Source organism: Anabas testudineus, chromosome 14 (genome assembly GCF_900324465.2).
Source record: "Anabas testudineus chromosome 14, fAnaTes1.2, whole genome shotgun sequence".
NCBI classification, from domain to species: domain Eukaryota; kingdom Metazoa; phylum Chordata; class Actinopteri; order Anabantiformes; family Anabantidae; genus Anabas; species Anabas testudineus.
In genome coordinates this window covers 16924146-16950220 of record NC_046623.1, presented here as the reverse complement: position 1 = coordinate 16950220, position 26075 = coordinate 16924146, and the positions used below count along the sequence as shown (strand labels likewise).

Here is a 26075-nt window from a genome sequence, read left to right as displayed (position 1 = left end):
CTGTGAAGTAGGAGGTCAGATGAAAGGTGACGGGTCAGTGCCGTCACACATATGCAGCTCCAGGTGTGATGTGATGCCAGAGAAGCGTTCCTGGAGCGGCAACACGTAACCGAAGGCTTCTCCCTGAGCCACTGGGCCACTGTAACGGTAAGGACGAATGTTGAAGATCTTCACGCAGTGCACTGGATTAGACAGACAGAAGAAATAGGTTTGAGGGCGTTACAGAACGTCCTGCTTTGGAACGATAATGTTGAAGAGTTAGTGACATGTTACTTCATCTGCTGAAATGCACGGCACACCTATATTGATAAGAATGCACTTAGGTTCTGTAACAAATCTGGAATGTGAAACTAATAAGCAATCTTTAAAAACCCTATAAAGACATAACGGTCTTAACATCTTCCTTTCACTATTCTGCAGATAAAAACAAGCAGGCTGCCAAGTTCGAAACCAACAACCCAAAAAGTAGGCTAGTCTACTAGAAGCTCAGCGCCATCATTAAATCCTGCAAGCTCCTAATGATCAGTGTCTCATCATTAATGTGGGTATCATGGCAAGGTAATGTGTCTCTGTGATGTCTAATCATGTCTGTACTTTACCCAGAGATGAAAGGAGCTGACAGTACATGCCTTCTTCTGATAATACAGCTCAGTTAGGGGTAGAGGCAGAAAGAGGACTAACGATGTTTACTCATCAAGTCAGGATGCTCTCTAAATACACACACTCATACGAGCACATACACAGACACAAATACACTGTACATTGCAAAAGCGTGTGCTCCATCACTGCAGACACATGCCTTCGTTCTGGCCATTAACTTGCAGCAGTAACAGAACCAAACGTACATTTAATCATTTGGCAGACTCTTTTATCCGGAGTGACTTGCAAGTTGCTACTACTGGAGGTAGGGCACAGCCTGGATTTGAACCCCAGTCTCACGGATGGAGGGTGACAATCTTACCACTACATCATCCAGCAAAGAATCAGAGAGCCTTCTAGGTGGAATATTTTAGAATAATGAGAAGATGCACTTCATTATTTTTAAGTATAGTATTTCAGGTAACAGGTAATGGATGGATTACAATGTCATTTGATGTAGATAAATCCTAATAACTTAGATTATTTCCATCCTTTTAGTCTGGTCTCAGTTTGTCTTTAGCGATTGTCTGACTTTTCATCCTTTTGCAGTTCAGTGAAATGTCTTGACATTCAGCTATTGGGTAGAGTACCCGACCATTTATTGGCTTTTTCTTTAATGCAACCATAGTTTCTCTAATCATTACAGCCTCAGAGAGCTGTAGACTTTTACAGTTCTAATTAAGTAAAAATGAACTTCTTTGTCTTCTTTGTATTTAACACTGAGATGCACTTCAGTCTTTATACTTTAACACTGTTTTGTCTGCTGTCTGAGTGGCCTATAACATTTTCAGAAACTGGATAATATTCATATTAAATAGTGATTAGTAATCTTCAGAAGTTTTCTTCCCTTTGTCACACTCCCCTTCAAGTACTCTGTTAATGTCATGTCCTCCTCACCATCATTGAGCAGTTTGACCCCGTCAAACTGATTCCCAGCGGGGTCTTTTCGGCTCACTGGACCTGCTAGGTAGCCTGAGAACGGAGCGTTGACAATACCGTAGTCATCACACACCAGGTCCACTGCTTTATGTAGGTCATCACCTCTACAAGAGGAGTGACAAGAAAAAAAATGCAACTGTCGTAAAAGACCTTTTTAAATTAGTAATATTTTATATTTTAAGTTCAAATACACTACTGTACACCAACACCACACATTCATGATCCTCAGTACAATTTTTACATTGATCATACATTGTGCTGTGTCATGAAAATGACATCACCTTAAACAGTAACTAAAGGTCAACATTATAAATCAATTCTCTCTGCGATGCGGAGCTGTTGTCATGTCTGCATCCTAACTAGGTTTTACCACACAGTAAACCACATCAGAAACTGCATAGTGAACAGTTTTGGAGAGTATGCAGCACCAGGAATTCTGTATTATCAACTTATCTGCACCTTGAAGCTGTCATGTGCACCATCGGTGATCTTTTGGGAATTATGCATAGAAATAAGATCAGGAAAATATTACCTCTTGGAGTTGAAAGCACCGCAGCCTTGCACATCACATGCTCTCACTCTGTTGTTGTGGTGCCCTGCACAAAGGACACTCCAGGCTCCAACTACACAGGAGGGTAAGGTTCTTAAAAGTCAAATACATTTCATCTCAAAACACATCATGTATGTAAGCGGCTACATTGCATTTCAAACAAGCATAAAATGCATAAATCTGCTCAGTCTGAGTCTTCCTGTGCTCTTTTCATGTGTCAATTACACCAGAAAAACACCATTCAGATATCATCGATGGATGTTTTGCATTTCAGTGTTGTATCAGACAGATATAACCTCTCACCACCGTAACTCAGACAGGAAAAAACAGTACAGTACTTCCTTTCTAGTAATATTCGCAGTACATATAGTAGGTGCAGGTGTGTATTTGTACTGTTTATGTATAATTGTGTCACCATACCTGGCATACAACACTGCCTCATCTTAGCCCCTGAGCACTTGTCTTGTACGTATCGACCTTGGCATATGTATTTGCTGGCTTGGCAGATACCTCCCAGTCTGGTGCAGCTTATGTCACTTCTTGGTCCCATGGAAATTCTCTTATTTCCAGCTTTCTTGACCTTCCTCCTTAAGGTCACGGGCTTATTTCTCATGTCATGTGCTGCTGTGTAATTTCTCTTCACCTTGATGTTGGTGTCAGTGTCTTTGTCAGAGCTTTGAAATTCTTCACCTTTCCCTTTTTCATGCTCTAAAGCACAACTTAACAGGGCACCTAACGGAGGGATGAAAAACACAGAGACTTAGAATAAGAATGTGTCTTTAAACAACTTTCTGTGTCTAACAGGTAAAAAGTGTGGCCAACAAATACTGCAGATTAGCAGCTAGATTAGTGACGTAAACTGCAGAAGGCATTAAAACCACTCGCAAGACAATTTCATAAAAAGAAAAGAAGACTAGATTAATATTCCTCAAAATGTGGAGCTCACCGCCTGGGCACACTTGTTGAGAGCCGTTACTTTTACTCGTCAGTATTGACAGACAGAGTCAAAGTTCAGTTATTCATATTATGTTTTTATTCTGACAGGATACAACTTACCCTGCTCCGACACGAGTCTCTGATCCTCATTAACTCTATTAACCTCAGGGGCAAAGAAAATATTTCAATCACGCTGTCCTGGCACAGGAACACACGCTGGGCTCAGCGAATGAAAGAAGCTGCTTATCACTAGAAACCCTTAATTACTAGGAGACAGTTGAGCAGGATAGCTGGCTGTGGCATGAAGAAGCAATTTTCTTCAGCAAGTGAGTTAAAATTAGAAAAGGCAGAATTTTGTGAGAGAAATGGAAGTGTGCTCGTTGTTTGAGCAAAACTGGCTTGAAAAGGGTTGTAGTGGTGTTTTGTTAGTGGATGTTAATGCTGCTACAAGACTGATCTGACTGTTTTGATGTCATTTTACTGTTGCAGTGCAGTAAATGTTAGTATATTTGGCAGATCTTGGCCATATGGTTGTTAGTGTGATTGTTTAAGGAACAAACTATTTAGTATCCAAACCAAAATCACATGATATCACATCGTGTGATATATATATACATTTTTTCATTATTCAAAAAATACTTCAGAAGTGTTAGAAGTAGCTAGTAACAGAGTTGAAAATAATCTGCTGCTTAGTCAAAGTGGGTAAACGGCAGCTGCATCTTTTCATACATATCCTCTGATTGCAGGGTTTTATGTCGTGGGTGAGACACCACATATACCGTTAACCTTTAAATCAACGAAAAGAGGCACATTCATGAACCGATGAATGCAGACCCAGACAAGTACCCCTAAGTCTTGTGGCATGAATCATTTTGTCTCAGTAACAAGATCTCGTCTCAACATGTCGCTCAACAATCTTTCCGAGAGTCAGAATGAGCCTTAAGCTTTGCAGTTAGTGATGTAATGTTGCATTAAGTGTTCAATCATGCTGTAAATGTCTCATCCACTTGCGCCAACAGCAATTGGCTCAAACTCCTCTAAGGTTTGTGTTTACAGGAGTTTTTAGTTTTCTAATAGAGCTCTGTTCATGGTCATTTCCAGTGGCTGTCAGATTTATATACACCATCTATTGTTCTTATAATAGGAGTGTTATTATTGTACACTGCTGAATGGCAAATTGCTTTGTATGTTATAATGCGTGTGCAGTGTACATATTGCATGTAGTAAACTACTTACAGCATACTAGCAGAGCTGCAATGAGACAGATCCTGAACTGCATCCTCATCCTCACAGGATCAAGTCAGACCTCACAAATCTGTGCAGTAAACATGTAGAAGAAAAAACAGTTGCTTCTTATACCTCAGAGGCTCCATTCTCATATAAAGGAAGAGACTAATGTGCATGTTAGGGTTATTTCACATCCTCAGAATCAAACCTGAAGCTTAGACTCAGTTTATATTATAGAACACCAGTCTCGCACATGAAGGGCCAGTGAGAAGCAGATCAGGTTCTGACTGCTCAGACTTTCTACTGAGGTAAAAAAGGAACTGTATACGTACCAGTCTTGTGGAGAAGTTGTAGTGTGGCTGCAGGCATAGTGAGTAGAAACACAAAGCGCCGACTGTTGGAGAACCAGCCTGCTGTGGGAGCTGCCGGTCTGGACTGCGGGACGTTCCCCCACTGTCAATATTGATACTGGCCTTTGGAAAACACCATTTACTTGCTGGAAAAGACTCACTTTGTTGACTTTTTACACAGAGCTAGTTGTTGGCCTGTGAGAAGAAGCTGCTGCAAGGAAAGAAAATAGCAAATAGCTTTTCACAGAATGATTTAGACATGAAATGCTAATGTTCTTTAAGCACTGTGCAGCATCAGTGTACTATTAAGATATCCTATTCTCTGTCATGTAATGTAAGAACACAATGTAGGATTCATCAAAACATTCATCAGGTATTTTATTGCAGTTTCTGAAGGTGTCCTGGTTGAAAGTCTGTTTATATATAGATATACAGTATATTTGAAATCTTACTGCTACCTGGGTTATTGTGACAGGCTTTTCAGGTAGTTAGTAAAATGTTAAAATTGGCCTTATCTAAGTTATCTACTACTTCTAAATGTTGATGAATTCTCTTACGGGGGCAGCAACTGTGCAATCATGCAGTAAAGACTAGGACTCCAATTATATTGGATGTGCTGTATAAACCCAGTAGTATTTGCAGAGCGGTCTGCAGGGAGAGGATTGTTGTGTCAGGTCTGCAGTGCTGTGTGCCATCACCCGGTCACACCCTGGCTCAGTGAAAGTTGGTGAATGGTTTGAGTTTTTGTACATGGATATGAAATCCATTTGACATTCTAGTTCAAAGTCAAATAGAGTGGTGTAAGCAGTTAGTTGTGGCAAATCAAAATGTTTGTATCTGGCAGGAACATAATCACATTGATGTGTTGTGGAAGTTAATGACTATGCTAACACACGTTCATCCCAAACAAACCCAACTTTTGTTCTTTCTTTGAAAGAATTTCTGGAATAAACATGATGTTGCTTTTCATTTACATAGTTCATTTTTTTGTTTGCTCATTCTCCTCATTTGTATGTACAAGTGGATCTTACTCTACTGATGTGTTGTGGTGCAGACGAGGTCACTGTACAATTTGAATGCTTTTATTCTAATTCTGAGCTGGTTACTCTCTCTGAATTACAATTTACTGAGTGTAGGGGAATGGGCTGAATAGCGGCCGGTAGAGAGTCGAGTCTTTTGCAGCCAGACAGCTTTGATAATCAAATATCTGGGCAGAGGATTATACTGATGGACCATATGGCTCAGAATCTGAAAAGGAGAGGGGGAGCTACAGAGACGAATAAAAAGAACGGACAGAAAAGGGAGAATAAGGAGAATTAATAGTTCAACCACTGTGTGTGTGTGTGTGTGTGTGAAGGAAGGGAGGGCAGAGGAAATGAGGAAGTGAGAAGAGAGGTAGAAACATCTTGAAAGGCAGAGTGAGAGACAAAACAAAAGACAAAGCAGGAAAGACAGCCAAGCAGACAGAAGACAAGACAGAAGCAGTAGACACTCGAGCCTGCATCCTAAACACTCTCTGCTCCGGCAGAAGAAGGGCCTTTGTTGACTCTTTGAGAACCCTTTGATAAACGCGGCTACTTAAATAGAAACACGCGCCACATTCTTCAAACTCCTGGGAGGATAGGACTGACATTTCACTCCAGCTTCTCTGTCAGTTAGTTCTGGCATTTCAAGGAGCGGGAGAAGAGATGCCACAAGTGTTTCCTAGCAACAGTTTGCTGCAAAAACCTCCCCCTCCCATCCTGCTCCCTCCTTCTCTGAGATACGAGTTGCAGCAATGCACCACTTGCTTCAGACCTGAAATACATTCTAATTCTCCTGACTCTCCATCCGTCTCCCTCCTGTTCTCTCCAGCATACTGCTAGGCCTGCATCAAATGACATTCAGGCCCCCTGTCATCTGTAAAGAAAAAGCGCACAGTGAGGCTATTCCCTGTGAAGGTTGAAGGCACTGCAACCGAGAACTGTTGCCAGACAAAGTATTGGCAGAATGCAGTGATATTTCAACCCTTTTACAAGCTGAGCTGTTACGGGGCTGAGATGAGTTTGACTTTTACTCTTTAATTTCATTTTTTCTGCGCCTCTTTTTGCTGCTCAGGTGAAGGGAACATCTCACAAAAACAGGCCTGTGAAAAGGCTCTGTGGTTTGTTGATGGATCAGAATTGCTCCGCTGGTCTAAATCTGCCTCCTCAACACAGCAGCCCAGTCACACTCACTTGGCTCTGTCGATTTGTAAACATATTCGTGGGGTTTGGGGAGAGAGTGTTTAGCCCGGCTGAGCAGACAGAGTGCCGTAGGGAAGGGGATGAACTCTGTGATGCAGGTGGCAGCAGACAGGGGGCACCAAAGGCTGGGGAATGACTTCTACTAAAAGCATTTCCCTGTTTTTCAAAGGGTGTCAGTGGATGGACTCAAGTCAGGTCACACGTCTCTGTCACTTTCTGGTTCTGAAGGGAACAAAACAAGATTTAGACTGATCATATGCTTTAAAATATACAAATGTCAACCCATGTCCTTCATCCCTCTTGTGAATTTTCATGAACCAACAGTACAAGTTAAAAGACGACAACATGCAGGGAGACAGAGTGGCTAGCATTAGATTAGACTCAGAGGAGACTGGTTGCAATGGAATTAAATTGAGATATAGATGAAATAAGATAAGATATAGATTAAATAATCTATATTCTACAATGGATTTTTGTACTTGACACATGTTGGAGGCACAACTCTACTTAATGAAAAGGAAAACTTGCAGAGAGAGAGATAAGTCATGTCATCTTTAAAAACAGAGCGACGTCTATTTACCCAGGTCTTTATCTTATAATGATGCTGTTTGCTGTAATAAAAGTTGGCATTTGGAACATTTTTTAAAGAAAAGGTAACTGCTGCAGTGTCTCTTTTGTGTTGTGTTCAAACAAATGGCACCTTTTGACACTTTAACCTGTAACATTTACTTCATAATGCCTCACAACATAGCTTCTGAGAGAATTAATAGAGCCTTATGAAACAACTAGTGGTGAAGGAGAAAAGCTGTGAGGGATAGAGACATAGGGAAGGGTTAAACTTTAAGGACAGAACACTTTGAACAGTTCAGGATCGGACATATCCGCAGGAGTGAATGTGATAGGCCAAGACGATGAATGTCACACGTGTCATGACCAATCATGTATGGATCAAAGTGTGGTTTCATGATTGATGAATCACTGCAGAGGAGAGGGAGAATATTAAACACAGCAGGGAGGCTGGCTAAATCACATGCCTTCGCTTTGATGAGGAAGAAGGCAGAGGTAAGTGGGGAAAGATGATGTGGAACAGAAAAATAAATACATTAGGAGAGAGTAAAGTCACTGCTGAAAAACATGGACGTCAGCCGTGCCACCTCCAGTAGAATCTGATCCTAGCAGGGGAAAAAAAACGAGACTTGGACACTTTTAAAATGCTGCTTTCTTTGGATTCAGGGCCTTTCGTTCCATGGAACCATCCTAAGCTCAGGATTCACACTCTGCTTTCTCAGGCTGGATATACTCATGCAATAACATGTATAACAAAACCCTCATACATTCATCCCAAGAGTAATGTTTGGCACTTGGTAATATTCAGGATTTATCCCCAGAAGGAGAAATAAGACTGGGACATTCACACCATGAAGCGTATCCCAGGTGCTGCGATAGCACAGACAGCAGCCGCTAGATTGATTAACCTGCACCGTGAGGTTGCATTGATGAGCGATCAACACAGATGACCCTCATTTTCACGTCACAGATTGTTGTCACAAGCTCATAAAGGAGAAATAGAGTAAGTGAGGACAATACATTAGCAGTAAGTTCAAAAAGTCTCTATGTCCTAACAAGTTCATGCTCCTATCTAAGCAACATCTCATATAAAGTCTGTTCATTAAGAAGAACCTAATTACACCCACATTATCCATAATTATAGTGTTTTTACATCACGCTTCCAAGATAAAACAGTTTCAATGTGGCTTCAATGTATAATTAGCCTTAGTAAGCACCTACTGCACACATAATTAGAGAGAAATTGATACTAATACACCTGTCTACCAGGCAGACAAAAAGGTAGTATCTACAAAGACACAAAATAAACCTTTAAAGCACAGACGGATGATTATTGTTTAACTCAAGTTAAAATCCTGCTGAGATAATACTAGAGGTGTGAGGAAGAGAGACTGTACCTGTCATGTATCAGTGGAACAAAAACAATATGCACATTTTAGATAAGCAAAGCAGAAAACTAGGACTTTGAGGAGACTTCCAAGGAACCGTAATGCGACTCCACAGCATCAACAGCTACAGTACAATACTTAAAATAGCCTTCATATAGCCAATGCTGCAGTGTCACACACCTGCATGCCTCCTTGTTTGTTTCACGAGTCTCAGTTGTCCTTCCATCAGTCACAACAACAAATAGGGAATAAAAGTCATGCAGGAGAAACAGAAACGGGCCTGAGAAGGTGCAGTGGAGGCTGAGTAACCTAAAAACAAAGTTTGCAAGTTCACACATGAGAACATATCAGTACCAGGTACCAGCTTACTCTATATCTCAATGCATGCCAATAACGGTGCTAGGAAGATGACAACTAGCAACAGTATTCATGTACTTCTATTCATTAAGGGCTGTATATATTATACCCAGAGTTGTTATCATTAAATATTCTGCAGACGATTTTCCTCCTCAGACTATAATCCTAAATATTTCTTAACCTCAGAGAGAGAGGGTGAGAGCATTTGCATGTTTACCTGTTGATGACTTTTGACTTGGCAGCAATTCATCATCACAGGAGCACTCAGGAAAAATGTCTTCTGTCTCCTCTAACCAATGTTTCTCTCACAACAAGGATGCACGGCTTAATGCATGGCCAGGAGATGGCAGTAATGATCCACCAGAGGAAGCCACTGAGGCAGGCATGAGGCACGTTGCAACAGCAGAAATCTCATAGGTTAATTATATAGCTCTCTCATGCCAGGGAACGTGATCATTCAAACAGTATCTAACTGGATGGATCGGGAGACATAGATAAAAAGAAAATATGTGTGAGAGAGATGGCAGGTGGTGAAAAGGAGAAATCTTTTGTTTTGCTTGCTAATGATTGTGTCACTGTGTTTGCCTGCTAATAATCTGCACACCTCTCCTCAATGTGTCATTACACTTTTCAGTAGCTCTTTTCCCATCAGTGTCCACATAATGACAAACAAGACCTGGCAAAGCTGTGGGCTCAAACAAACAGACCTGCACTGACCCATCTCCACAGTAGTAAAATATGTTTTTCCAGTGCCTCATCACGATCATTCATCGAGGAGCTCTTCATGGGATTCTGTACCCTGCTCAAGGGGGCACCAGAGGTGGGGGTGTGTGAACTTGAGCAGATGTAAAACAACCTGAATGCACTTTGCAACAAAAGCAAATTCACCATAAGATTGTAAATAGCTCTTCAGTTTAGCTGAAGTTAGTCGGAGTCTTTCAGTAAGAGAAATCAGGTGTTACGTCTTGTTTGTAGTTCCACACACAGGGTTTCTTTAGTGAGCTGCAGTAAAGGGACTGCTACTTTAGGGGACACCCACAGAGTCCAACTCAGACTTCTGAAGTATCCTTTCATCTTAAGCTAAATTTAGAAAGCATTTAAGAATGAGGACTGTATATTTTGTCCCGTTATTAGCCGCACTGAAATTGCTTTGGAGAGAAATCTCTTCAGGCCACATATGGACTGAAAAAAGGGCAACTCCCCTTTAACGGGACCAAATAAAACAGATTCAGACCGATCACTGGGAGACTAGTTCAGGGACGAAAGGAATTTAGTTGCATAATAATACATGATTATCTGTAGATGGAAGCTGCTGGTTACAGGTGCAGTGAACTGAACCAGTAGTGATTAGTGATTATCATCCATGGGGATGAATGAGAGAGCTGATAGTTTGAGGTTCAAACAGTATCTAACTATCTAAATGAGCCATGAATCATGGGATACCAACGTGTGGGTGAATCCACCATTTTGCACATTCAAATGCGGTTTACTGCTGCTTGCATGTGTGGAGCTGTTTAATAAGTGAAACAGTTCTATACGGTGACGGTGTCTCTTTAGAGATTTGACATCTATTTACAGAGTAAGCACAAAGGATTTCAGGTGTTTGCTGTGCCGCCTGCCTCTTCCTCACCGTCAGTAATCCTATCATGCTTTGTGTGAATTTACCATTTTTCACATAATTGAATGGGAGGTGGCAGCAGCTCGTCAAATTCAGTACAGCTTAAAGAGTAATGGGGATATGCAGCTGGAGTTTTGATCTAGAAGAAGTAATGAATGAAGGATTAATGGAGGGTTAATAAAGAGCCACATCAACCATCTTACCAATTTAAGCTTCAGGTAAAGTAATGAGTTGTGGCAACAAACTACACCAGGTTATGTAAGGATAGCACTTTAGTAATCCTTTGAACTGTGCTGCCCCCACATCATTTTTCAGTCTCAGCCTACTGCCTGTTTCCAGCAGTGTCTTCAACACACAGCCATGCGATTGAAAAACCATTTTCTCTGTGGATGGTGACTCTGCTGGTGCAGAAAGTCTTCGCAACCCTCCTGCTGAAGCTTTGAAAACCTTGCTCGTTGAAATTCACTGTACAGTGTTTCAATTGATTTTGTCTTTGCAAACAGAGCTTTTACGTATGTAAATGATGCTAAAAAGGTTCAACGAGCGTACCTGCCAAAAAGGAAGGACCCCTTAACAAAACACAACCAAGCATTTCTAATGAAGCTACAGAAAGCTACCGGCTCTACCAGCTCTCACACATTTGGTGTTGATCTGTTACCTTTAAGCAACCTTTGCTATCATAATCAAAGATCTGAACAGATCACAGTCTTCAACAATCAAAATTAACAACAACTAAATGACCAAAATGTGACTAAAGTTAATAATATTGGACAAAATGTTATTAAAAACATGCATACAGTACATTCAGCTAGGGTCTGAGTTGGTCCTATTTCATGTTTAGAACTGCTTTGTATTTCCTGTAATGGTGAAAACAATTATAACAATATAAAAAAAGATGGTAATTTTATAGGTTGGTTTACAACAACCTGTGTATAGAGTTCCTTTGCTTCTGTGTATATCTGGAAAGTAGAAGACGGTAAATGAGGCAGAGAGTGAGCTAAAATGTGCACAAACAGTCCTACTGTATGTGAGTATGGACCAGAGACATGGACATTGTTAACAATAGTCATTAGTGTCACCGCAGTCAGACATAAATAGTTTAAAAGAATGCACAGGGGTGCCTTTTTTGCCCATTTAGCACAGCATAGGAAGCTCAGACCAATGTGGTGCAGAAGCTCAGTGTATCCCAATTATGCCGTACTCCCATGGTGGCAGTGTTCTTTCCTTATCCCTGTGTAGGAAAACAGTGTTTTGTCACTGGAATCACCAGTTGGATGAATATTTTCCAGGATGCTGCGGGTTTAAAATTCCATTATATGATGATACACGACTATATTGTACACACGGGCCTCTAAAACTGAATGTACGCAGTGCAACACAGGAACACAACAGGCTGCAGCCCGTCTTTAATCATGGGACAATTATAGAACGGTATTGTTCTTATGAAATGCTCTAGTCTGTTTTCTTCACTATTTCATTTTGTAATATTGCATGTGGTTCCTAAACGTCCTGGTTTTAAACTGAACATGAAACAGCTGTTTCCTTATTTATTCTAACAAGCACGCCCCATAAGAAGACATGAATGTGACAATAAAACTGAACATAATGCTTTTCTAAAAAGAGTTATGTCCTTGTGGAGACATGTCTCCCATCCTGAGGGCGTCACTTAACTGACACTAAGCAAAATCAAACATAATCACAAAGATAGATGTAAAGTTCTTTGTATTTCCAGTGCTCACATTATCACTTGTGTTTCTGTAGTCAAAGAACAGTTTAGGAACAATTCAATGAGCTTTTCTTTATGTAATTTACTTAACAAGGAGAGTTCAACCTGTTTTTGAGCTATAACAGATACATAGTTGGGTTAATGCCCCCTCAGAAAACACCTCATCGTTCTTTGTTCCAGTTTTCTGCAGATACTGCCACGTGATAGTGACTGGGTGATGAAAAGATTAGATAAAAGCGTTCGAATTCTTTCTGAGGGGGAAAAAAGTTGAAAACGAGACAGAGAAAAGTTATGTGACAGGGGAAGACGAGGGGATCTGAGAGTCCTGAAAGAAAACCCCAAAAGAGACAGACTTTGTGATGAAAATAACAAAATGTGAGAGGGCAGGAGTTGCTGTATGCTGTGCTGTTAGATTCTCCTCAGTTAGGAGTGTGTCAGTAGATGGAGTGGCGGGCGTAGGGAGACACCCAATAGGCAGTGACACACATCACCCAACACTATTCACCTCTGCAATGAATGTCTGCAAGCAGCTACACAGCTTTTCCAGAAATTCACTTTCCCTGGAAACGTTCTCAAAACCTACGTGACCCAATAAAATGCATCATAGCTCAATAAATACACCAGTTTCTAATCTCCAGTAAGGTATCACTGAAATATCACCCCAGATGCCCCTGTCCCACTCCTCCACATGTATAGTCACAACATTTAATTGAACATCATGCTGTGAGCTCTATCTGCATACTTTGTTTTAGAAGGAAATGTGTGGCAACACCACTTAATATTACACTGTGTGCTTTTAAATTACTGATAAGCACATCACAATAATAATTATAATCATTATTAATAATTATACCTAGAAATAGAATGAATCTTCTATAAAATCAGTGGCATTTTTATGTGTTAAGAAAAACACACGTCTGAATTGCTGCCTGCACATTAGCCAAAATAATATAACTCTTAAGTTTATGTAACTCCTGAAGAATTTCTTTGCTTATTCAAATCCTCCAATATAATTGGTTCTGAGCTTTGTCTGGGTGCTGTTTGTAAACAGTTTGTAATCACGAGTGACCAATGTACAGCACCAGTGTGGAACCAGTGATCTGTATAACTTTTCCTTAGTGCTGTGGGAACCTGCTCGTTGGCAGAAGTCAGTGGGTGAGAAGGATTGTAGACCTGAGTTAAGATGGGAAGGTGCTGTTGAGTTGACCACTCTGTGGGTGAGTGTCAAAGCTTTGAATCTGATGCATTCAGCTACTGAAAATATGAACAGTGGTTTATGACCAGTTAAATGGATAAACCTTGAAATGTGCCGCTACATTTTAGATCATCTGGTGAGTTTTAAATGTGCATGAACACAAGACAGAACAAGTTCCCACGGAAGGAGTTGTGTAGCATTATAGGAGAGGAAGGGTCGGATTTTTCAGATGCTGTTAAGGTCAGATCTGCACAGATGCCTGAGTTTCTACTTTAAACCCAAAGTGAACTGTGAATGGGCTGTCGAAACATGAACAGAATAACCAAATGGACTTAATCAGTGATGTCACTTAAAAGCAAGAGGTGGTCTGTGATCTGTGCCGAAACATTTTTTCACAGCTGATATGATAATAATGTGTGATATTAATGTTATGATTAAAGTAAAACAAAGTGCAATAAAAACCACATCATAGCATGTACTCTGTAGATTATCAGGCCTGGTGCTGCACCTATAAGCTCTAGGTGTTGGGAGAGTGTGTGTTTAGTCATAATAATCACACACATTCTTGAATATGCAGAGACGGTCCCATGAAAGAGTTGTGAATATATCAGTAACACTGAAAAATACATGAATAATAATGAATGTTGTTACAAAGGTATCAGAGTCACTGTGACTGTGTATGTGGTGACCATACTGTAACGTTACGGTGAAGAGACAATAAAGGTGGACAAGATACTAGAAACCCAAACATGTCAGTACTTGGACTGGAAACTGGCTGATTGGTGACGTAACTCTTGCTGAGTATCTTAAAATCAGAACTATCCTCTGGTGACTGGTTGGACAGTAAGAAGAAGGAAGATGAACCTGAGGTTTGAGAGAGTTTGAAAGAGGCACGAAAGTCAACATTTAATTTAGAAGGTCAGAAGCAAGTGGTTGGAAAAATTTAAGGAGTACGTCAAAAGAAAGAGGTGAGATTTGGACGCACAGAGGTCATAATAGAAAGGTGATTTCACCGCGTCAGAGCACTGAGGGACAAGAGGAGAAGGAAAGCTGGGAGAACACGGTAGAACACTGAGGTTGTAGCCCTGGCATCCAGAGGGACAACCCACCTGCAGAGCAAAGCCACTGGGCATTGACACCGGCCCCTGCATGATTAATAGGACTGTCACTAATGACAAATGCAGCACTGTGTAAGTGACCTACTTCAAGATGGCGTAAATGAAACAGTCCTCCTTCTTCTTCTTCTCTTTTCCTCCTCATCTCTCTATACAAAAGAAAGACCAACTTATCTGCGGCTTTCTTATTGCTGGAGTCCTGCCAATGTCATGCTGTTTCTGGGGCTTTAAAGACTACACTGACAATGGGCCTGACTGTTTAGTATGACTGCAGAAGAACTGTCCTGGGTAGGACATTATAGAGCTTTTGTAACAGTGAGGTCCCTCCGGGTGCATTCAGGACTGGGGCAGATGTTCTTTTCCAGAGTTGTTTTAATGGACTTAAACAACAATAATGCAGATCAAATTAATAAGAATTTAATAGAGATCAAGAGTGTAAAGCAAAATGAAATTTAATCTTCAACTTAAGTGAAAGTTTTTTTTCTGTACAGTACACTGGTACCTCCTCACAACTAGTCAGAACTAGGGCCTGTAACTTTCAACTTCTTTTTGCAGAGCTGCAGCACATAGTTCTAATTTTGTCACCTCTCAGGCCATGTGGAGCCTCTCTCAGCTCAGTCTCCCTCGGGGTCCTTCAACCTCCGTGGAACAATAGGTTCTCACACGAACAAACACGTTATCATAAGATGGAAGCTGCTGGGACACGTGGTGGCTGAGTTGATAATGAAATATGGAGCAGAAGTGTGTGTTGAGCAGAGTTAGAGCTACAGTATACTGTGTTAGAAAACTTAAATACTGTATTTCTTCCCTCCAACACTTCAATCCATAAAGGTTGAAGGTGTGTACTGTCTTAGTAGACCTGGCAGCATGCTGCAAACACAGACAGCTACTGTATGTACAGGACAAGCTGCCTGATGAGTGAGCACCATTAATTCTGTGTCCTCACTAATCAGACAGAAATTATTGGTGCATGAAACACGATCTCCTCAGACAGCTGTTTACATCTGTTTAAAGTTGCTGCAAACTTTTTAGTAGACATAGAAAATTCTGCTGAGACATCAACAACTTTGCCTTCAGTCAGCCTGATGAAGACATTTGCATGTGTGTTCCTGTTTTACAATATTGTTTCCAGTATTGTCCCTCTAACTGTGTGCAGTTAGTCTTAACAACGAACAACTGCGATGTCAGTGTGAGACAAGCTGCTGCTCCTTCATAGACTCGCGGTGAGGATGTCCTCCTTTTTGATGTGGCATGGGTGAGACCGATGGGAAGGCTACACTGAAGGACATGCTGGAGGTTGAAGCATGTCACTTCTGCACAGCGCTCTATTTCCTGCCTGCTTCACATTCAGCACAAACAGAATGAGTGAATATACCACAGACACTCAGCAGTCAAAACAAGCCTTAGTGTGAGTCTCAAGAATATGGTGAATGGTGCCAGGTGTCAGCTAGGCACACTGTCAGTCAGTAATCCCACTGTCTACCTTCAACACAGCTCTATTTGTGGCCCCGCTGGTTTCTATGTGCATGTGTCTGTTTGTCTGCACACACCCTAACACGTACCCCTGTCCAGGTGTCTTCTTGTACTGCTTCATGTGTGAATGTCACTGCTGTACATACAAATGTGCATCCCTGTATTGTTTGCATGTCCCTCTGTGTGACTCATGATCCTTGAAGCGTGTGTGAGCTCTTCTGGAGGTGTGTGTGTGTGTGCAGCGATGGAGAACAGAGTGACAGCTCATGTCACCCTTTTCAGCAGACACTGGGGCAGATCAAAGGCAAAAACACCAAGAGACGAGGGAGACACTCGCCTTGGCTTCCTCACTGGAGGCTGTCTGGGACATGACAAGTCCATTCACACGTCCTCCAAAGAAAAGAAAAGAGAGAGAATAATACACATACACACACACACATTGGTGAAAGAAGACAAGTGGCTATACTGTACACACAGAAGCCACACAGAAAGATATGTTCCAAGGTTAGTCACAGGATTTTAAAACACATTTGACTTAACTCAAAACACGGTATAACCTTCTCAAACAATACAATTCCAAGAGCATTTTCAGTTTTATTCCTTTTTTCTAAAACGTATTCTATAAAATATTTATAAGCTGAAGTTGTACAATTCTTTAGTCATGGCAATAAGCATCAAATGTGTGTCAGAATCATTTTGTCCCTGGGTTTTGGCTGTCAGGCAGGCATTCGATTGGTGAAACACTACTATCCTCCAGTAGTTACTGCATGTACTTTATTTCACAACCCGTGGGTCAGTCACACAGTAAATGGGCTACATTCACACATACTTCACACACTTATGCACCTGTGCACACACATTACATCGATTAGATAGTGCACGTTCGGGGACATGTCATCATGACTGTAAACAGAATTGACTTTCATCACTTGCTGGAAATGCTGCACGCTCTTAGTCTCTCAGCTTTCACTTCCATCTTGATGTGTCTTTGTCCTCTCGTTGTGTCCTTTCCTTTTCTTCTACCAGCCTCGTATGTTTTTCTCATTCTTCTCCTTTCTGCTAATCACTTCTGATTCTTCCCTACAGTTCTAATTTAACCTCACATATGTCTTAACCCTGTATTTCTCATCCACAGTGTTTGTCACGTTGCTTGGTTTCGACCTTTTTATGAGTAAGATTTGTGAATTGTGTCTCTACTTTTGGGAAGATATGTCACCAAGTGTTAATGTGGGAATAAAGTTTGCTATAAACGGCAGCGTGAACTCCTGTACATTAGCACTGTGTGAGGGGAAAAACAATTCAGTTTAATGCTCATGAATTAATTATGTAATAGCTCTTAACTAACACAGTCACAGTGTTTTTATTAATGATGTAACTGTAAAACATTACATTCTAATTAAATAATGTCAACATTAGAAATTATAGCAATATTTTCTCTTTCTCTACTCAAAACAATAATCATTCGCCTGCACAGTTACAGTCTGAAGGAACAAACGGCTAAATATTATGTATGTAATCATGGTTTAACAAAAGGGAAACATTGATCACTCAACGGTGAAAGTGTTGCTTGATGAATTGGTTTTGATTATTTTTGTTGGAGCATTATTGTGGCTTGTGAGAATCAGAATTTTGCCTCTTTTATTTTAATCTGCTGAAAAGCTGCACCGTGCTTTCTGTTTTTCGTGTGCACTCATATTTACTTCTCTGTTTTTCCATTAGGCGCATATTGTGTTGGACAATAGCCACATTTACTGTGGTGCTTCAACCCACTAAATGTTATTATGCAACTCTTGGGGAGTATAGAGACCTTTTTTCAGTCTTAATGGGTGTGTCCAGAGGTGTGTATTTTAGTCTCATCTCTGAGAGTCGGAGGCTGAAAGCATATGTCAGCAAAGTAAGATGGATAACAGGATGGTGAGTCCAATATCTCACCAATTTTCGCAAATGAAACCGCAGTCAAACACAGAGACCGTGATCTTCTTCTCCCCAAGTGAGAGAAAAAATGTCCCTTTGTTCAACACGTCTTTGTGGCTCAGTGTGTATTACTGGTGTGACACAGCCGTGTGATGTTCAACATTTTCCCCCTTTTCTCATTTTGTTTTACAGATAAAGGACTGAGAAACTCCATCTCTGTCTCTTTGTATCCTTTTTTCACAAATCATCTCTCTCTCTCCTGTCCTAACTCCTTACCCTGTTCACCTCCTTCATTCTCACATCACAAATGAACATTGTCCAGAGCAGGCGGGAGAAGCTGTCATGAATCATCTTTAAGGACAGATTGCATTCAGCCCAGCTTATGACATGATAAGTGGGTGTTGGTATATCAGACGCTTGAGGTGAATCTCTTGAGCCACCGCAATTGACTATCATTGGGATTAAGAACTGTGACAGTGTGTTTGTGTGTGTGTGCAGTGAAGAGGACATGGTGTTGGTGCTCTGCTGTGTTTTTATACCAGTATTATAAGTTTAAATGTTGAATTCCATTAATGGCACATATTACTTCCACATATTGCTGCGAATGGACAAATTCAAACAGAATAGAGTGAAATTTAATTTAAGAAGCTGACAAAGACAAAGTTTTACCAAACCCCAATGCTGGCAGGCGTTTTTTGACATTCTGCAGCTGATGATGTGAATTTAAAGGGCACCGGACTGTTAGTCTGCATATTTTCTATAGATACAACTGATGTAAAGACAAAATGTCACTAGGTTTGTGACTGATGCAGCCATTCATTCTATGATGATTAAATGACAATGGAAGAAGTTCAGATAACCCACTGAGATGTAAATCTAACTAAATTAAAACCCTGATTTGGGAACGCTGAGGATCTGGCGTCTCTCATTCATGACTCCTATTCAGAGTAATGGAAAAGTGATGTTAGATTTGGTTTGAGGGATCAGAGAGTATCGCCTGCTTGGTCGGCAAAGTGTTTGTCTGAAAGCTTTGCAGTGATGAAGTGGAAACGCAGCACTGAGCAACATGACATTCAACTGTCCTGCCTAGAAAAACAAGTTATACCAACATTTAATTCAGACGTTTCACCCTCTCATCTGACCCAAAGTGAGTTAAGCGATAGTTTGAGAGCATTCTCTGGAAGATTAAATTCCCCTTTAGCCAGATCTCCTCGTGTCCTAGTTGATTCCTGAGGGACAGCGACAGAATCACCTTCACAAATATGAGAGAAAGGGCCACTGGGCCCCTTCCTACCTCTTCTGCACCTTTTAAACGGGGTGAGAAATGATCAGCTGCCAATGATGTTGCCTCATAGTTTGGTCACTTTTTACTCTTTGGCACTGTTTATTTTGCTACTTTCAAATGCATCATATTCACTGTTGGTTATATCCGTGAAAAACAGTCCAATAAGAGAGACGATGGCATCTGACAATTCTCATGCAATGCTCTGCATAAAATGCTGATTCAGATCCCCTCAGAGGCAATTTGCCTTTAGGATCCGTTAAATCCACTGTAGCATCAGAGGCTCTCAGGAATATATCAGAAACCTTCTACATAACATATTCTAGTTTTCTTTGCTGTTAGTTAGACTTGACATTGGGCCTCTGCAATGAAGCAGCCCGTGGTCACAAGCCTTCCCAGTAATCAGCTAACAAAAGAGGTGAAACAAAAGATCAATGTGAGTTAGTGTTATCTCCCTCAGTGCCTGCAGCACGATACACAGGAAGGAAATGTCAGCGAGGTAAAGCGATTCACATTCAGTGTTGGAAAATGGCTGTGAGCTGCAGGATCTACAGTACAGTGTGTCCAGTTCTGAGAAGGACTCATCACTGATGTGGTGGGGGTTCAACCAGTCATGATTGTGAGAAGAGTGCGGAGTCTGAATCAACAGAAACTAATTCAGCACATAAAATATGAACTATGAAATATGAAATTCCATCTGCAAGCTCAATCTGTCTGTCAAGTTTACAACACCTGTGTAGCTGCAGGTGTGAAATGACCTCTCAGCTCAGTGTAGAGCAATTAGCAATTATGTCTGAGCCTGGGGCCATAATGCAAAAGACAGGATTGGTAAAGCTACGGATTAAACAAGTAACTGAATTCTGTTGAATTGGATAATTAATCTCTCCAGAATAATTTCAACCTCGACAGTAATGTTTATTTTTTACTGTTGAGTGTTTCATGATTTGATTTTCTTGCTAATCACAGTTAAGCAACAGTGAGTATCACACATTGTGCCATATCCATCCTCCATAGTAGAATAACTTATTTTCTGTTGCTCAGGTTTCTCCTCTGGTGAGAACAGAGCGTCTGTTTCCTAATGACTTCCCACCTGTTTGACTAATTACCAGCCCACTGCAAGTCAACTGAGCATGCATCAAAGACAAAGAGGGAAAAGGTTTGGGTTCTATTAAATGTCACAAACACTTACAGCAACTTTAGCTGACGTTAGCTGTGAAAACCCTGTGGTGGCTGCTTGCTAAAACAGAGCATGCACAGTATTGATTATTTGAATGCACTGCTGGAGGCGCAGCAGGGCGGGAGTATCTGTGGCTTAACCTTATATAGGGTACATGTTTATTTATTTATTACAGCAAGTGATGTGTAAAAACATCTTTTGATTAATACTGTATGTTAAAACAAGTGATAGATGGACGTCTGCTTACACTGTGCACATTCAATACACAATTGTAATCCTGGCACATTGATCAGTTATCCGTGTTCTATATACGCTGTAACACAGAGTTGTCCATCTACTGGAGGAAATGCTCAAGCAAACAATAAACCAAACTATGTTTTATCACATTTTCCTTGTCTGCAGCCTTCAGTCAGATCCATGTCCTCTGACACTAGAGTGGAGTGTTCAACGCTTTGCCTCCTTGAGTATGTTTGACATTTTAAGCAGCCTCTCAAAGTCCAAAACACAAAGAGATGAGAAGAGCAGCTTGTGAACGTGATTCACCTCAAGGCACCGCTTGAACACCAGTTACACTGACACTTGAAAACGGCAATTTGTTTATGGCTGGTGCATACAGTATGTGCTCTTCTTGTGTGCCTGTGCTGTGATCATGTGTGTGTGGAAAGTAAACCCCTCCTCCCTGCATTTGGCCTCTTACATGCTGGCAGGCTAACGTATGGCTCTGAGCATTCCCAAGGCTTCCATCTAATTGGTTCTCTACAGGGAACACTGATGCTTCCATGCATCCCATATTGCAATCACTTATTACATTGAAGCATGCCAGTTAATTTTAATCACACACACAAACACACTCGCACTGTTGCCGACACACCCACAAAAGTAGAGTTCACAGCCACTGAATTGAAAACTGATCATTTAGGTTTATTATTTTCTGACAAACTGCTGAAATAACCACTCTAGAGGCTGGTGTGTTCATATTAGTTAGAAACATCAATTTTACTTTTCAAACAGATCACATCTATGATCATCCATCTTTGAAACGTCCAAGCAGTCCTTCAACACAGAAGCACTGAATCCTTAAGTCTTTAATCTCGGTGTGGGAGTTCAAAACATTGTCAGAACTTCCAAGCACTATTCTAAGACCCCTGGAGCTTTTCAATCTTTTCTCCAAACGTAGTGAGCACCGCAATCATTGAACTCCTAACCTCAAAACTTCTATTAGTTCTCCTGAGCCATTTGCTCACCAGAGCTTCCAACAAGTGCTCTAGCATGTTGAGCTATTTAGCTATGGAGCCTTGCATCCTTTTCCCAAGTGCTTTTTATTGTTTCCTTTGGAGGCAGTTTCACATCCACAGAAAAAACTCAGATACAATGAGAAAGAGCAGCTGATGAGATACAGTTGTGATTATATTCATGTGAGGTGTGGAATCTCTACAATGAAAGACTAGAAACAAGAAGTAGTGACACTTTGGCCTTTTTTATTTTAATAGACACTTTAAAATTATTGTTTGAGACTTCGTCTTTCAGTGTGTACCTTGTTAAATAGCCCCTCTGTAATCTGACAGACTGCCTGATGCTGCAGGCCTTTCACGCTGTGCTAGAGCAGGAAAGATGTGAACTCTTGGCTAAAAGAGGAGTTTAGACACAATTATAGCTTGATTTAAGCCAAGACTAACAGTGGATGGCTCCTGTTAGCTCCCCAGTTCACTGTTTGAGATTGATTATTATTTCATATGAAAGAATCCCTTTGGCTCTGTGGCACAATTCAAAGCAAAATTCAACACCGGGACACATAATTATGTTAATCCAGATGAAACATCACTGCCATGGACAGTGTACATTAGGTCATATGTCCACAACAGAACAACATGCTTATATAACATACATATTAAATAGGGTTAGTGCCATGAATCCTGTTAATAGGAGTGCATGCTTGCTGCAGCCACGTCTCTCTCTCCAGCTGCCCTGCTACGTCACCCATAGACAAGCTCGTGTTGGGAGAGTAAGAAATTGATCGTTACCAACATTTTCCTTTGCAGCACTAATTAAGTTTGGTTGGTATGCATCTCCTCCACCTATGAGACAAATAAATTAAAGTTGATTTGAATCAGACCAGTGCGACTGAACAAAGTGCAGAGTGTGGGCAGCTGATTGATCTCCGGTGTTGCCAACATGCTAATGTGGAAGGTGATTAAGGCCAACCGACTCAAATGGGCTGCTGACCTTAAAACCATGGACATTCCCTTGAGCTCAGAGTCAAGTTACAACTACTGCCTGCAGAGCCATTAAATAGGCCAGGGAGGGAATTTTCAAGGCTGAAACTTCGACTCTGAAAACCATCACTAAATAATCCTCAGAATTCATCTACCTAACTGGAAACTGCACATAATGGTAAGTTCGATAATCGATGTTTCTTACAGCTCACAGTACTAAGTCATGTCAGAGTATCTCAGCATTTAAATGAATTGGTTATCTCACCTGAAGAATTCTGCTAATTCTGTTCTGATAGTATACCTTTGGTTTTAAACCTTTAAACACAGCACACGTGGAGTACAGATGGGAAATAGAAGCCCCCCATTTATTGTGCACAGTGGAAATGGATTGATTTGGGACACACATCATTAGATGTTCTCCCATATAATCCTCACCCTTGGGCTGCCTTTGATGAAGAGCAATGAACGGACTGTGTTGTATTTGTTAGTGACGTGCCTCTTAACGTGCAGACCTGTCAGCAGATGGTCTTCTTATCATTTAATAGGAAGGGTTGAATCATCTGATCGTTCCCTGGTTGCTCCCACTCCTCATTTACCCCGGGTCCATACAAGATCTGTGTTGGTGAGCGTGTGGGCAGGAAGAACACATGTGCACGGTCTTTGCGCATTCAAGCATCACACATACAGCACAAAGCGATCCATCTTAAGATGAGATTTCATCTCGTGTTCTGTCTTCTTCGTCTTTGTCTTTGAGCACACAACCTCATGCTCACTTTTTGAACTTGTGAACCATGACACAATAGGAGTGGATGAAATTTCAAGTGTTTATAGTTGCAGGTGTGAGAGACAAAAGCTGAATCCTGTGTGTGAGTGAAAAACAAATAATAAAGAATAAAAAATAAAACGACGTATTAACTGAGGTTATACACCTTAATGGACTTTAATTGCAACTGCAAGTGTATAATAGTGTTGTGAGTCATCATTATCATGGATCATCCAACACTGTAACATGTTTAATTGCTAATATCCTTAAATCTCAGTAAGTTTAACTGTGTTACACACGTCTTCTGTTGCACAGTTTGAGACTTTGTGCAAAGACTAAAAAATCCAAACAACTACAAATACTAATAACCAGAACAACCAAGCCTTCTGGGCAGAGCACTGTCAAAACATTGGCTCCTACATTTATGTGCTTTCTGCATCAGGACAATGGGCGTGCAACTGCTTTCACTGATGTGGAATAAAACTGTCAGATGGATTGTTCATCAACGCCACAAGGAAAGTTAGATTTGATAGTCTTCCTCTAAACATCTGTTAGATGAGATTAAACTGGCACCCTCATGCTCTGGCATCAGGAAAAAGAGTGACACATGCAGTCAGGTGAAGAGCATTAGCATGCTGGTGGCCACGGATCACAGTGTTCTCAGGCGCTGATGAATTGCCTGGTGTACGACTCTCTAGTCCTCTCTCTGCCAGAGGGTCATTTTCTCACCACCTTCCCCAAACATGCTGCTATTTAGCTTGAAATACCTTCATCAAACTTTAATTTGTATGGACATAGAGATTCTGTGTCGTGATTAAGTTTGTATTTTTAAAAAAAAGTTTCGAGCAGCAGAAAAACTAACTTGATATGAACTGAAAAGCAGCTGGGTGTGTTTGTGATGGCATCGTCTCATGTTTTTTATGGGATGTACACATTTGAATGCATCTGCATTGCCATCTTAAATCTCCAGTGCCCTCCTCTCCAAATCCACTTTCCAAGGAGCTAAGTGAAGACCATTACTAAGACATAAGCTGAGCCTGAGACTCTCAATTTGAAAGACTTTAAAGAGCCTCTCCCTTTCTTCACTCTTTCTCCCATCACTCGCTCTCTCTCACACACTGACACTCAGAGAACATCACCTCCGATCACCTTGACATAGTTTTTAGTCCACAGAAGAAAATCAGAGGGCCGCAGATAAGCTACTTAAACACACAAAAGGAAGGACTGTACATGTTTTTTAAATGTCTGCAAATCATTTAAGCCCACTAGAAAAATGTGTACTGCTCACTTCAGATAAGAGAACGATGTATTCATTATATCAACATGCCCTTGGGTAAGATAATATAGCAATAGGAGGGAATGCCTTTCTTTCCTGGCTCATCCTATTCTGAGCTGTGAGATTTGGAGACAGCTATGCCAAAAATACTGGAGGGATGATACAGGGGAGAGCACACACACAAACACACACACACCTGTGCATCGACGTACACAATACACCCACTTTTCCCGGGCTCGCAGTCTGCTGAGGCGTTCTTGTTTATTTTATCACTGGAGCGTCTTCCTTCTCTGAGGAGAGCTACCTGATCTCACAGGAAGCAGCGAAGCCAGACGACGGGTGTCTGAGCGCTGAGGCAGAACAATGACACACGTATCACACGTATCACACGTATCAGGGAGACAGCTGCCACTGACCCTGGAGCCAGTGTACAGTATCTGGAGCCTACAAAGATGGGAACAGTGTCCTCTTAGACACACTCATATATGTATTATAACCAAAACAATGACATGACACGTGTACACATAACATGTAGCTGCTGTAGGCTTGATAAGACATGTCTGACACAAAACGATATCAAGTAAAACACAGCCACATGAAATAAAAGGCATTTCATTTGATGTAAGAAAATACAACGTGTGCAGCTTTAATGGACAAATCAAAGAAAGTTGTGGGACTGAAGCATCAATTAAAGCCTCACAAGACAAGAAAATAAAAAACATAAGACATCATTCACAGTTCAGGCTGTTAGTATTTGGAGAGTTTCACAGTTTTTGTTCTTCAGCACATTCAATTTGAAATGAAATAATCAATAGTACATTACTGCGCTATTACTGTGTAGTAGGGTGATTACAGTGTGAATGGGAAAAATAACTGAGAGAACATTAGACTGGCAAAATGTGGGGATTTACTAAACTCTCGCCAGCTTTCAGGCAGCTTTCTCATCGCTAACCAGCACAGACTGCTTCATTTACTGCTTCAAATGACAAACGTTGTCACTGGAAGGTCATTTCAGCCGTCACTAATGAACGTCATGGGCAAGTGGCGGCCTAAAGGTTAGAGAAAGAAGCTCTGACCAGAGGATTCAGTTCACTGGGCTGCCTGGATTCAACCTGTCTGGTACAAACACACGGTTGTCCTGCAGT

General features: G+C 41.0%; 1 protein-coding gene across 1 annotated transcript in view; it reads right to left on the bottom strand.

The window, feature by feature from the left end:
* Positions 1-4694, bottom strand: part of LOC113170544 (leukocyte cell-derived chemotaxin-2-like) — a 4996-nt gene extending 302 nt beyond the window's left edge. Inside the window, exons 1-6 of the mRNA XM_026372667.1 lie at positions 4624-4694; positions 4301-4379; positions 2549-2860; positions 2111-2201; positions 1537-1682; positions 1-182 (exon numbers count right to left, since the gene is read on the bottom strand). The exon at positions 1-182 is cut by the window's left edge and continues 302 nt beyond it. Coding sequence (XP_026228452.1) covers positions 16-182; positions 1537-1682; positions 2111-2201; positions 2549-2860; positions 4301-4349 — 765 coding nt within the window. The 5' untranslated portion in view covers positions 4350-4379; positions 4624-4694 and the 3' untranslated portion in view covers positions 1-15. The remainder of the gene's footprint in view (positions 183-1536; positions 1683-2110; positions 2202-2548; positions 2861-4300; positions 4380-4623) is intronic.
* Between the last annotated feature and the right edge of the window lie 21381 nt (positions 4695-26075).